General features: G+C 38.7%; 2 protein-coding genes across 2 annotated transcripts; one reads left to right on the forward strand and one right to left on the reverse strand.

The window, feature by feature from the left end:
* Positions 1 to 3,973: 3,973 nt before the first annotated feature.
* Positions 3,974 to 5,884, forward strand: LOC123868776. The gene is given in 2 exon segments (XM_045911384.1): positions 3,974 to 4,926; positions 5,492 to 5,884. Coding segments are annotated over 2 exon segments (594 nt in total). The 5' UTR covers positions 3,974 to 4,694; the 3' UTR covers positions 5,854 to 5,884.
* Positions 5,885 to 6,358: 474 nt separating this feature from the next.
* Positions 6,359 to 12,457, reverse strand: LOC123868722. The gene is made up of 4 exons (XM_045911289.1): positions 11,369 to 12,457; positions 10,350 to 10,552; positions 8,993 to 9,232; positions 6,359 to 8,417 (listed from the first exon to the last, which is right to left on the reverse strand). The coding sequence occupies exons 1-4, from the start codon at positions 12,337 to 12,339 to the stop codon at positions 6,418 to 6,420; spliced, it is 3,414 nt and encodes a 1,137-aa protein (XP_045767245.1). The 5' UTR covers positions 12,340 to 12,457; the 3' UTR covers positions 6,359 to 6,417.
* Between the last annotated feature and the right edge of the window lie 68 nt (positions 12,458 to 12,525).

A 12,525-nucleotide genomic window follows, 5' to 3' on the forward strand; every position in this document is an offset into this window, starting at 1 on the left:
GAACAACAGAGACTCGTGCCGTCTCGCTCATAATTCGCGCGTACAAAATATGAGCAACCAATAGCGGACGGGCGATTGGCAGAGATATTTTCGCGCCATTCAAAAATAAAATTTCTGCGCAAGCACATCGGCGTAACTTATAAAAGTGGTAGTACTGCAATATGAACGAGGTTCTTGAAGTTGGTAGCTGTAGTTTTATATGTATATTTTGTACAAAGAGCTTCACAGGTGCACTGTAGCATGAAGTTTTTATTTATAGGTACGGTAGAACTGCATTTGGACAAGAGAACTCAATTTGTATGGACTGTAATGTTTCACTATGTATTTTTGTAACGGGCAATCGTTTCACTGAGGCGACTCGTCTGTTAGAGCGAGAGTTGCGGACAGGGTTCAAATGAAGTAAAAATCAAGGGACTCGACGTAGCTTTTGACAACCTTTCTGGCGCAATGGTGAGCGCTTGGCCTTACAAGCGGGAGGTCCCGGGCTCGATTCCTGGCGGAGTAATTTGGGAATGTACATATAAAGTCTAAATTAATTAAGCCTCAATATCTCAACGATTATAGGAATGGACTGAATTCCGAAAGGTCGGCGGTTCAAACCCCAGCCGTTGCACTATTGTCATACCCACTCCTAGCACAAGCTTTACGCTTAGTTGGAGGGGAAAGGGGAATGTAAGTCATGATTAAAATGGCTAATATTCTTTTTATAAAATTAAAAAAAAAAAATTGACTCTAGCGTTCCGGTGCGATGTCGTGTAGAAACCGGTAAGGAGTATGGGTTTAATGAAACTGCTTTTTTCAAGTTAGCTCGTGTCCATCTTAGACTACATCATCACTTACCACCAAATGAAATCGCAGAATTAACAAAAGCTGTTACCCTCCTGCAGCTTGCACTCTACCTACCTCACGAGCCGTCTCAGTCATGCGGTGTATAATCCGTTTAAAATAACTTCTCACGCGCCATTTTAACTCTATGGATCAACTGTTGTCAAAAGTACGGTTCACCTTTAAATATGGACAAGTGTAAATTAAAATAACACCCCCGACAAGTGAAGGTTACAGTAACTAGAAAAGAGTTGATAACTTTCAAACGGCTGAACCGATTTTCTTGGATTATAGCTAAGAACACTCTCGATCAAGCCACCTTTCAAACAAAACAAACTAAATTAAAATCGGTTCATTAGTTTAGGAGCTAAGATGCCACAGACATATACACAGATACACACGTCAAACTTATAACACCCCTCTTTTTAGCTCGGGGGTTAATTGAAATCGTACTTTTGATTTATATTTGGCACATAAAGTTAAAATGTCGCGGGAGAATTCCTTTTTTACGCATTATACATATTATGTATATATGTACCTGTAATCGGGCAATAAGTTATTTAGCTACGTTGTTATTTATCAAAAACTATCTAAGTACCATATATTTTTCACAAATAACAATCGTAAATTGTAACTTGTTGACCGATTGCAGATGACTGATTGATAATTTCGGCCGTTAGTTAATTAACCAATTATCCATTTTGTATTAATATTCTGTATATTATTTTGTTATTGATTTTTGTATACTTTACCTACTACATATACAGACCTGTAATGTATATCTTCAGATAATGTAAAGCTTGCTTCAGTTTCATGCCGAGAACATCCAAGAAATATTGGTGAGAATCTAATGCCGAAACTCGGCCTGTCTGGACGTTGTTTAGTTTCTCGAGTCCACTGTCTTCAACGATATAAAACGTTCCACTAACATGCGGCGTTTCATAGTGCCATGTTCCAAACGATTTCCATGTTCCCAGTCCGTTTGTAAAAATGCGACAAGTCTAAAACACGTTACCATAATATTTGAGTAGCTTTAGTATCTACAACGTGTAACCAGAACGCTAGCAAAAACGACGACAGGTAATAGTAAGTACTTATGATTACTGATAATAATTTGATAAAGTAACACCAAAAAATGCGATTTTTTAAAAATCCTAGATTTTCAAAAGTTTACAATATATCTATACATATAATAAAATTGTAGAAAAGTGGTGTCTGTACAATGGAAATAAGTAGCAGGGGTTGTTATTATATCGATGCCGAACCCGAAATTGTAATTAATTTTTTTTTGTCTGTTTGTCTGTGTGTTTGTGCACACTAATATCAGAAACGGCTTATTCGATTTAGATACGGTTTTCACTAATATATTGTAGTAAGCTTCACTTAACATTTAGTGTTTATTTCATGTCAATCGGTTCATAAATAAAAAAGTTATGTCAATTTAAAGAATCACGGCGAACATTTTTAACGTACAGACTACAGAGTATATGCTGCCTGAAAAGTCACTATTCCACGCGAACGAAGTCGCGGGCACAGCTAGTTACAAATAAAACTGACGCTAGAGGTCAACACTGACAACAGTCCCCACGGGATTTTTAAAAAACTAAATTAACGCGAAGTCGCGGGCATCAGCTAGTTGGCTATGATGGTATGATGGGTTTATGGTATTCTTGTTGCAAACAAGAATATCATTTTATCATATCCAATAATAACACAATAATTGATACAGGTTTTCCGGAATCGACATGCAGGTTTTCCGTAATCGAGCTGCAGGAGTACGGAGATCGATGTTCGTTGGAACTGTCTTGGAAAAACCATCAGCGACTCGAGAATACCCCATCCACACTTACGTTCTCGTCTCTTCTCGAATGTTCTCGGTTTGATTCTGGGGCTGACTAAACTATGCAATACTTTTATACAAATAAACTTCATTTCTAAGATAAATCTCTTTTTTTTTGCCTGTTCTCAGTATAAGTTGTCCAATCTGAAGTTCATAGACATAATAAATTCACAAACCTGGCTAAGATTTGCCTATTGATTTGCTAACTCAGTGTCTTAACACTGAAAATAATAGCCACTGAGCTCATTTATTGGTTGGTTCTACATTGCTGCTTCACTGTGTGATATAAAAATATTTTTTCGTAGAAAACCTTCAATGGATTGGAAATAAATGTTAAATGAGCTTGATGGCTATCACTCGGTGTTATCACTGAGTTATCAGCTGTTTGTGCATTGTGTACAATACGCAATCACACGCCTCGTGTTCAGATTGTACTACTTGTTTTGTGCGCAATGAAAACCTATTACTATGTCTTTCCTAATTGCCACAAGCGGGGTAGAAGTTAGAAGAACAAAATACAAGTCATGTACTAGAATTAGATTTAGAATAATGTAAGTAATACGTCACAGCCCAACGTATGGTTTGGGTGTTCGCCAATTTTTCCTAAACTAATAACTGCTTAACGGACAGAGCCGGATTTGGACCTCAAATATTTATTTTATCGAAATCTTAGTCATAAACGTCGGCTTCTATCCATACTAATATTATAAATGCGAAAGTGTGTCTGTCTGTCCATCTGTCTGTCTGTCTGTCTACTACGTTTACACGGCTCAACCGCTGAACCGATTTTAATGAAAAGTACAGTTTTAGCTTACATCCCGGGCACGGATATAGGCTACTTTTTATCCCGGAAAATCTCTTAAGAATCTATCCGTTTAACTGATTTATGGTACAGAGGTGGCTTACGTCCCGGAAATTACCTTCGGCAACTTTATATCCCGGAAAAGCAGACGGGATTTTTTAAGTAAACCTAAATCCACGCGGACGGAGTCGCGGGCATCATCTAGTTTTCTTATATATCTTCTATTCGGGAGGCCTGGGGTTCGATCCCGGACACGCATTTTTAACTTAAAGTAATGTGCGTTTTCAGCAATCAAATAGGTATCACACGGTTTAACGGCGAAGGGAAACATCGTGAGGAACCTGCATGTCTGATAGTTCTCCATAATATTCTCAAAGGTATGTGATATCTGCCAATCTGCACTTGGCCCATGCAATGTAGTGTGGTGGGATTATGGCCAAAACCCTCTCATTTTGAGGGGAGACCTTATACTCAATAGTGATCTGGCGATGGGTGACGAATGATGGTGATGAAGATCTAGGAAGGATCTAGAAGATTCTAGGAATATTTATTGTTTGTAAATATAGTTCATCCCTGTGAACCGATAGAATCAATCACTGCAGTTAGTTACGTAAAGAGACGTTACGTCTGCGTGTAGCAGTTGCTTTGTTTCAGTGTCAATGTTATTACAGTTTACACTTCGCACCTATACCTGCTAGTACATTTTATTTACACTAACTGCCATTTTTGATTTTTAAAGTCATTTAAAATAAGTGACCGTTATTTAAAAGTGGATAAAATACTACTGTGTTACCTTTGATGGTTAAACTTTTTCGATCTGATAGGTACTTCGAATCTTGAAATTAGTGCCGCGAATACCTAAGTACCTACTACTTTTTCGTAAAGGTTTAAGATAAGTCAATCTTTATAAACTTTTTTCATTTTAAAAGTGGCGCTTCCAAAATCGATGTATGAAACATACTTAAATCATATTCAATCTTCCGCGAATATCGAAATATCTGTCTTAATTAAAACCTCTACCTCCGGATTCGTAAACTGGGGGCTACAGTTAAGTTACGATTGACATCAGCCAAGTTCGTTGATAGATCTTGGAACGTGAGCTTTTTGAATCCTCGTTTGTTTCCTGTCCTGCGGAGCCCTGTGATTTCTTCTCTGCCGTGCCCTGCGGAGCCCTGTGATTCCTTCTTCCCTGCCCTGCCTTGCATAGCCCTGTGATTTTTTCCCAAAATGATGGAAGACATTGTAGCCTCCGTTACTGAACTGTACAAGCAGAAGGATTGGAAAACTATAGTGGAGTCCTACCGGGACCATCCAGACAGAAACAAACTGCTATGGGTGTTCCCCACTGAAGACAATTTTCAGTTCATTGCAAAGTGTATGGAAGAACTGTAGTGCAATGAGATTCTGAGTGTTGGCTGCGGCAGTGGTCTCCTTGAATGGATTATTACGGAAGCTACAGGTAATAAAAATCGGTCAAGTGCGAGTCGGACTCGCACACGAAGGGTTCCGTACCATCGTAAAATTTCAACTCTACTTATTACGGTTCATGAGATACAGCCCGCTGACAGACCGATGGATAGCGGAGGCATTATAATACGGTCCCGTTGGCACCCCTTTGGTCACGGAACCCTAAAAATGTTATTTTTATGTATAGGTACCAACTACAGATGATTAAATAAGTGAAGGATTGTACTTACTTAGACATTTTTAAGTGTTTAAATCAGAGGAGGTTGTGTACCTACTTTAGGGTTTCGAGGCATAAACATGGAACCAATAGTTTTGCCACGTCAATCCGCTGCTTAGTTCAGAGATTATTATTATTAATTAGAAGGTAGTTAGGTACTAGAAAGCTGTAATTTGCATGCCCCGGATAGGTAGTGATAAAATAAAATCTGGGAGATTGAGCGATGTAGTTTTCTACTGGTGAAAGAATTTTTAAAATCGGTTCAGTAGTTCCTGAGATTACTTCCTACATACAAACTTAACCTCTTCATAATATTCGTATAAAATTTTAATCCTTTCAGGTTACCCAGTGTCAGGGTTAGAAGTAGACGGTGCTTGGTGGCAATGCAGATACGCGCCCCCTACATTCATACCCCTTCAGTTCACCACACCTGAATTAGGCAAAGACATCATCACTATGTTACAAAATTGCAACAATACAGCTCTACTTTTTTGTTACTTTAACAATGGGCCAGCTTTCAAACAGTATGCCGAACTTTTCTCAGGAAAAATGATGATTATAATCGGACCTGGTTATGGGAAAGGGGTCCATACAGATCCGAGGCCTTTTGGAGACGTTCCTGAGAATTGGAAGCTACACAGCTGGCAAGAAGTCGCGTGTACTAGAGATTTTATAGCTGTTTACCGTAAAATTACGAGCTAGTTATGGAATTAAAGTTATATTTATTCTCGTTTGCTTATATTTTCTTAGAATCTCCCGATGCCTTTAAAAATAAACAAGTTTTCCTGTGAGTAGGTAGTTTCAGTTCCTGCTACTAATTATATGTTACAGCTTCTAAACTCATATTATGTAGGTGAAGAGGTGATAGGCGATAGCCGTAGTACTTACGACATCTGGCTTCTATTCTAGAGTTCGATTAGCTTTTCCGAGTTATGTGCGTTTTAATAAATTAACTGTAAAGTTCGTGAGAAAATCTGCATGGCTGAGAGTTATCAATAATGTTCTCTAAGGTGCGTGAAGCCTGCCAATTTGCACTTGGCTAGTGTCCTTCAGCTACGCTTAAAATACCTACATTCGCTTCTGGGTCTAAAAATTGACAGATAGGCTAAGAGATAAGAAAACTCCAAAATAACAAAAATAACAATCAACAGTCTTTTATTATAAACATTATCATTAAAAACTTAAAAGTGAGTACTTATATACATTTTATATCTATTAATTTACAATTGTATCTACATAACTAATTAAAATAACAATTTCAACAAATCAATTCTTCATTAATTCAATATTTTTGACGTTTATTTTATTAGTTGACGGCCTCACAGACGTGTTCATCATAGGGTCCTTTTTGCCCTGGATGTAATTTTGGCAGTCGTTGCTATCTACTGGCACTACATCTAAATTATCCTTCTGGTTTATTACAGGCACTTCGGTTACCATTCTGTTCATTTCATTGACAGGTAATTCGGTGGGAATATTATTCGCTGGGATGTCGTTTTCAAGGAAGTGAAAGTCGTTGTGCATCAAACACAATGATTCGAGAGAAAAATTCATATCGAATCGTGGCAATAATTTGTTGTCGTCCGAATTGTCATCGATTTCTATAACATCATTTTGCTGGTCCGGTTCTTCTGGCAGAACCACGCTGGATAGGTCCAAATGTGCGGGGTATTGTTCCGGTATGATATTGTCTATCATATACTGGTCTATCAAAGGTGGATTGGCGGCAGTGTTGTTTAGTGCCATCGTGTAAAACGCGTCGGATTTTACTTCATTTTTAATTTCATTCATATTTTTGTGAATATCCTCTAAAGGAGGTGACGCTTTGTATTCTCTACTAATAGCTTGGTTGTTCAGTAAATTCGCGTTACACATTCGTTCTAAGCTTGGAGATTGCGTGTTCTGTTTGATAGTAGTCTCGAGTTTGATGTAGCTTGGATCATTAGTTTGTATCTTCTGGGGCGGCGGAAGCATCGTCATGGCCGTCACATTCATTTGCTGGTTGAATGAGAATATTTGAGGGTTGTCGTTGATTTCGTTGTCTACAGGAGTTGTTGCAGAATCTTGCGGGTACGCCATTATGGTGTTCGGAGATTCACTCAAGGCGGGTTCGGGCGGCAGTTGCATGAACTGAGTTGTGATCAAATTGTTAAAAGTCACTGGACCTCCCAGACCGTATCTTTCGTTGTCCTCCAGTTGTTTAAACGCCATTTTCTGTTGCGAATGGAACATGTTAACCTGATCTGGCCCTTTCAATATCAAATTGCTTTTCACCGATATCTTGGGTTTCTTCCGTGGAACTCCATCTATTTCGTTAGAAATATTGATCGGGGAGTGTCTAGAAGACGGCACGGGAAGGATCATCGGTTTTATGATTGGGCCGATGACTTTGGTCATGGGAAATGATATTTTATCGACCGGTCTTAAAGTGATGTTGTTGCGTACTGCAATCGACGATGGTGGTAATCGAATAGGAAAATTGCTCATAATATTGTTGCTCATACTGTTACTGACTGGCGAATGGGTTACGGCTAGTGAATTTACATTACTGCTTTGCAATAAATTTTGATCTATAGAAACTGATGGGAGGAAATGAAGATTTGTTTGCGACGAGTCGTAGGTCATTTGCAAGGGACGTTGCGAGGTGTACTGATGCCTTTCCTGTATATTAAAATTTGCGGAAATCAAGCAGTCGGAATTATTATCGTCTTTGCTCAAATCTGTTACAATTTCGGGGTTAAAGTTCGCCTGCTGGTTATTGTCTGAGGAATTAGTGCAATAGTTTTTTGGGTACTCCTGAGGCATTGTATCAGGTAAACTGTCACAGTCATATACTTCTATAGGGATTGTGTTAACAGTTTTTGGACTACCCTCAACATTTTGTTCGCTAGAGTTACTCTGTACTTCTTCTGGTTTATCGGAAGTCTCGCTCGGTATCGTCCAGCTCGGTTTATTAGCTTTCAATTTAGTCATTTCCAGTAGTAAGTTACGGCTTTCTTTATCTCTGTGTGTGCTTAGATGTATGGAGTATTTGTCTTTGCTAACGGATTTGAAGGGGCAATATGGGCAGCAGTGCACATCGTCTGGGGTCAATTCGGGATGTTTCGAGAGCATGTGTGCGGCGTATCTGGTGGACTGGATGGCTGTGTAAGGGCAGTATTTGCATTTGTAAGCATTTTCTTGGGAGTGTTGCTTCTTGTGGCGACGCAGCGCGTTGTGGTCCCCGGATCGGTACTCGCATTGATCACAGGCGTAGGGCTTGTCGCCTAAAACAACGAAATGGAATTGATCTACTCTGCACTTTTCACAATGAAGGTATAAAACTTTGCGCATGCAAAATTGGAACCAACTCCCTTCTGTGGTGTTCCCACTAGATTTCAACATAGTTATTCAAGGGGCAGATCAACTAATTCCTGAAAAACAATTGGTGGTTCCTCAGCAAATGTCTTTGCTCAGCTGTATCATCAGCAGAAAATCAAAAAGTTTTCATAATTTATAAAAACCGATCAAGTGCGAGTCACACTTGCACACAAAGGGTTTCATACCATCATACAAAATTGTTTATTTTTTATTTTTACCATTTTGAAATTTTTATTATTTGTTGATATAGCAGCTATAGAAACACACTGTGATATTTTCTATTCTCTACCTATTATGGTTTTAGGAGATATACCTAGCCAACAGACAGATAGATGGACAGACAACTCAGGTTTAGTAATAGGGCATCATCCATTATAAAATAATACATTGTGCAATATAATTATAAAAAATGGCTAATGCCATATATTTTCTGACAGCCGAATTTTCCGAATGTACGGCTAAAAGCCAAAACAGTTCTTACCAGTATGTGACCTCATATGCAGCTTGAGTTCTTCCTTCCTGGCGGCGGTGTAGTCGCACTCGCAGCACTTGAACGGCTTCACCTTGTCGTGGACGGTGGCGACGTGCGTGCGTAGTTGGCGCGCATTGCTGCACTGCTTGTGACACACTTCGCACTCCACTGGCGGGCCGTTGCGGCGGTGGTACAGCGTGTGTTTGGACAGCTGGTTGGCGTTTTTGAACTTTTTTGGACACATTGTACCTGTAATGTCAAAGTAAAAATATTTTTTTTTAAATATTTTTTCACAAATGCTTTTGAATCATCAAGGTTTTGAATACCCTGGAAGAATCAGAAAAACTTAAGTTATTTTAGAATTGAACCAAACTGATGCAGATTGACAAGAAGCATGTCTTCTTTCTTTCATAAATGTAGAAGTTTAGTTTAGATGTTTGCTACTCCTTTACATCACAATGATAGAACTGATTTGGCTGAAATTTGGAACAGAAATAGTTTATATCCTGAATAAACATAAATAGACTTTTATCACTGAAAAACCTAAATCCTTTAGACAAAGTTCAGGCCTCATCAACTTGGCATAGAGATAACTTGGATCTTGGAGATAAATACAGACTTTTATTCCATGATAAGATAGCCCTTGACTGTGATCTCACCTGGTGGCAAGTGACGATGCAGCCTAAGATGGTAACAGGCTAACTAAGAAAAGGTGTGACAGTTTTTATTACACCCATATTATGATACCCCTTATTGGTTCTTACAGGGCATCTTTTTTTTAAATATTTCTAGGCTATTTGCAATCAGTCATTTATGTGGACTATAATCAGATTACATATATGAGTGTTAAGGGTCACACAACAAAGGGTATATATGGCATCTAAAGACTACTTTTATCCTGGAAAATCAGAGTCCCTAAGTCAGAAAGGGAGTTCTACATCTTCATTCTGGGCTGGTTTCCGCACTTAAAAGTTTCCGTCTATTGTGCGTGCATTGCCCCTCTCCACATCTCTACTGAAGTCTTCACTCCAGCCATCCAAGCTTGCTCCAGAAGCTGAGTGGACCGCTCAGGTTGCTGCAGGCTTCATGGACTGAGGAAGGGTATTATGTAGTCACACTAATATTATAAAGGCGAAAGTTTGTATCTGTGTGTGTGTGTGTGTATGTTTGTTACTCCTTCACGCAAAAACTATGGACGGATTTGGCCGAAATTCGGATTGGAGATAGATAATATCCTGGATTAGCACATAGGCTACTTTTTATCCCGGAAAACTAAAGAGTTCCCACGGGATTTCAAAAAACCTAAATCCACGCGGACGAAGTCGCGGGCGTCAGCTAGTATAGAATAAAAAGAAAATGGTCTCACATGAATAAGCTCTGTATGTCCCATGGGATTTCATGTGTACACGCAGCCTGTACCTCAAGGATGTCTTATATCCGCAAAGCTCACATGTAGGCAGTTCCAGATCTATCTTGTGCAGCTTCCACAGGTGTATGTGCAGCTGCTCCATCGTCACAAATCTTTCTGAACATTCTGGACACATGATGTCTCCATCTTTATGGCACTTCCTGAAATTTATTTATTCAAATAAGCTTTTTTAAGACTATTTGAATATTAATAGACTAAGTAGCGTTTGCTAATGCAATATCAGAAGTACTTCGAGTTTGCCAAATATTTAATCTATTCTTGAACTGGCTAACAGAGCTTGACATAACCACATCCTTGGGAAATTTATTCCATATACGAACAGCTCTTTTGGTCAGGGTGTATTCCCTATTCAAAGTTGGTAGTCTTATACAGTAAAAAAATAATTGTGACTAAAGCATGAAACAAACTATGGGATGGACAATCTATCTCGTGGACATTCAAGCACTCAAGATTACATCAGTGATTTATGTTCGATAGTTTGCACAATTCAGTGTACTCTTCTTCTCTCTGGGCTGGTTTCCGCACTTGAACGTTTCCGTCTGTTGTGCGTAGTTCAGTGTACTATGTCTTATACAAATACTTATCAGTGGGGCTGTCAGTTGCATCAGATATAATTTGTTTCAGACCTAATTCACTGACTGACTCATCACCACCCAGCCCAAACTTATAGACTTACAGCCAAAATTCATAATCAATCTACCTGTAATCTGTCAATAAGTTACTTAGCAATGATGTTATTCATCAAGTCTTTTTGACAAATAACAGGGTTGCTAAGTAATTTATTGACAAGTGAAAGATAGATCAAGCATTAATTTTGGCCATTAGAAAGCTGAAATTTTGTACAGAGGTTTTCTTTACTGGACAAGAAATAAAGTCAAAATTTCCATGGGATCAAAGCTGCAGGCCGGCTCTACTAATTTATAAAAATTCAAATGGAAAAACAATTTGCTGAATACCTATGATATAATACATTTATTTCCTCCTTGAAGTGTACGTGGCAATTACCAACTGAGCATATATACTTTTTTTCTATTGTCTCTTCAACTTTTCTGGCTTCATTTCTGTTTGGATAAGGAGTCAATCTTCCTCTATCTGGCTTCATAGGAATGTGTTGGACTTCTTGGCTCTCTTTAGTTTGTGGTGATGATACTGAGGATATATTCTTGTCTATGGTTGGTATCCGAGGATGTATGGAGGATATCAAATCTGGAGTGACACTTGACATTTGTATAAGGTTACAAGTGGTGTTAGATGTTGATGTATTTGAGACATTTACATATTGAGTTGAGACATCATTAGTATAAACTATATTTATGCTAGCTTCTTGTATGACTTCTTTGGGATCAACTTTCTCAAAGTTGGGCATGCTCATTTTGTTTAGTTCATCCACAGAAATAAACGCTACACCTTTTGGTAGCTGCTTGTTATTGGCATTCACAATGTCAGGGACTATTTCTATTAGTTGTGGTATTTTTACTTCAGCTAGTTCTGGCTGCGGTGGGGTAGGTTCGTTGACAGTTATTTCCTTTTTTAACTTAGCATCTTTCAGAGCGATTTGTACAAGACTTTTTACCATTTTCTTAACATCTTTTATACCCATCTTATGGTGATTGCGAAGATGTGTCCGCAGAGTTTCTTCGGCGTCGAACACGCTTGTACATCCAGGACAAGGGATTTGAATGTTGTCTGCTAGTCCATTACGTTTTGCCAACTCAGGATGCACAGTAAATAGGTGAAACTTTATATCGTCCTCAGCGAATGCCATGAAAGGACACGCCTCGCATTTGAAGAAGGCCGTAGATCCAACAGATTTAGCCTCGTAGGACATTACTTTTTCTTTTGCTAGAGCTGGTTTCGAGTCCATATTTTCTTGCCCGTTTTGAGACACAACCCTGTTCATGTTCATGATGTAACATTGCGAGGACATCGCTTTTATGGAGAAAAAATATGTTTAACTCCTCATGGTATTTAATTTCAGGGAATTCAATAACTTCAGCTGCAAAATAAAATGTAAACACGACTGCGGATATAGAATTAGAAATCTGTTTCTGTCAGTGTCATCTGTCATTGTTGGTAAGTGTCAATCAAACGTCAAATGATATGAAAGGACACA

This window comes from Maniola jurtina, chromosome 10 (genome assembly GCF_905333055.1).
Source record: "Maniola jurtina chromosome 10, ilManJurt1.1, whole genome shotgun sequence".
In the NCBI taxonomy this organism is placed as follows: domain Eukaryota; kingdom Metazoa; phylum Arthropoda; class Insecta; order Lepidoptera; family Nymphalidae; genus Maniola; species Maniola jurtina.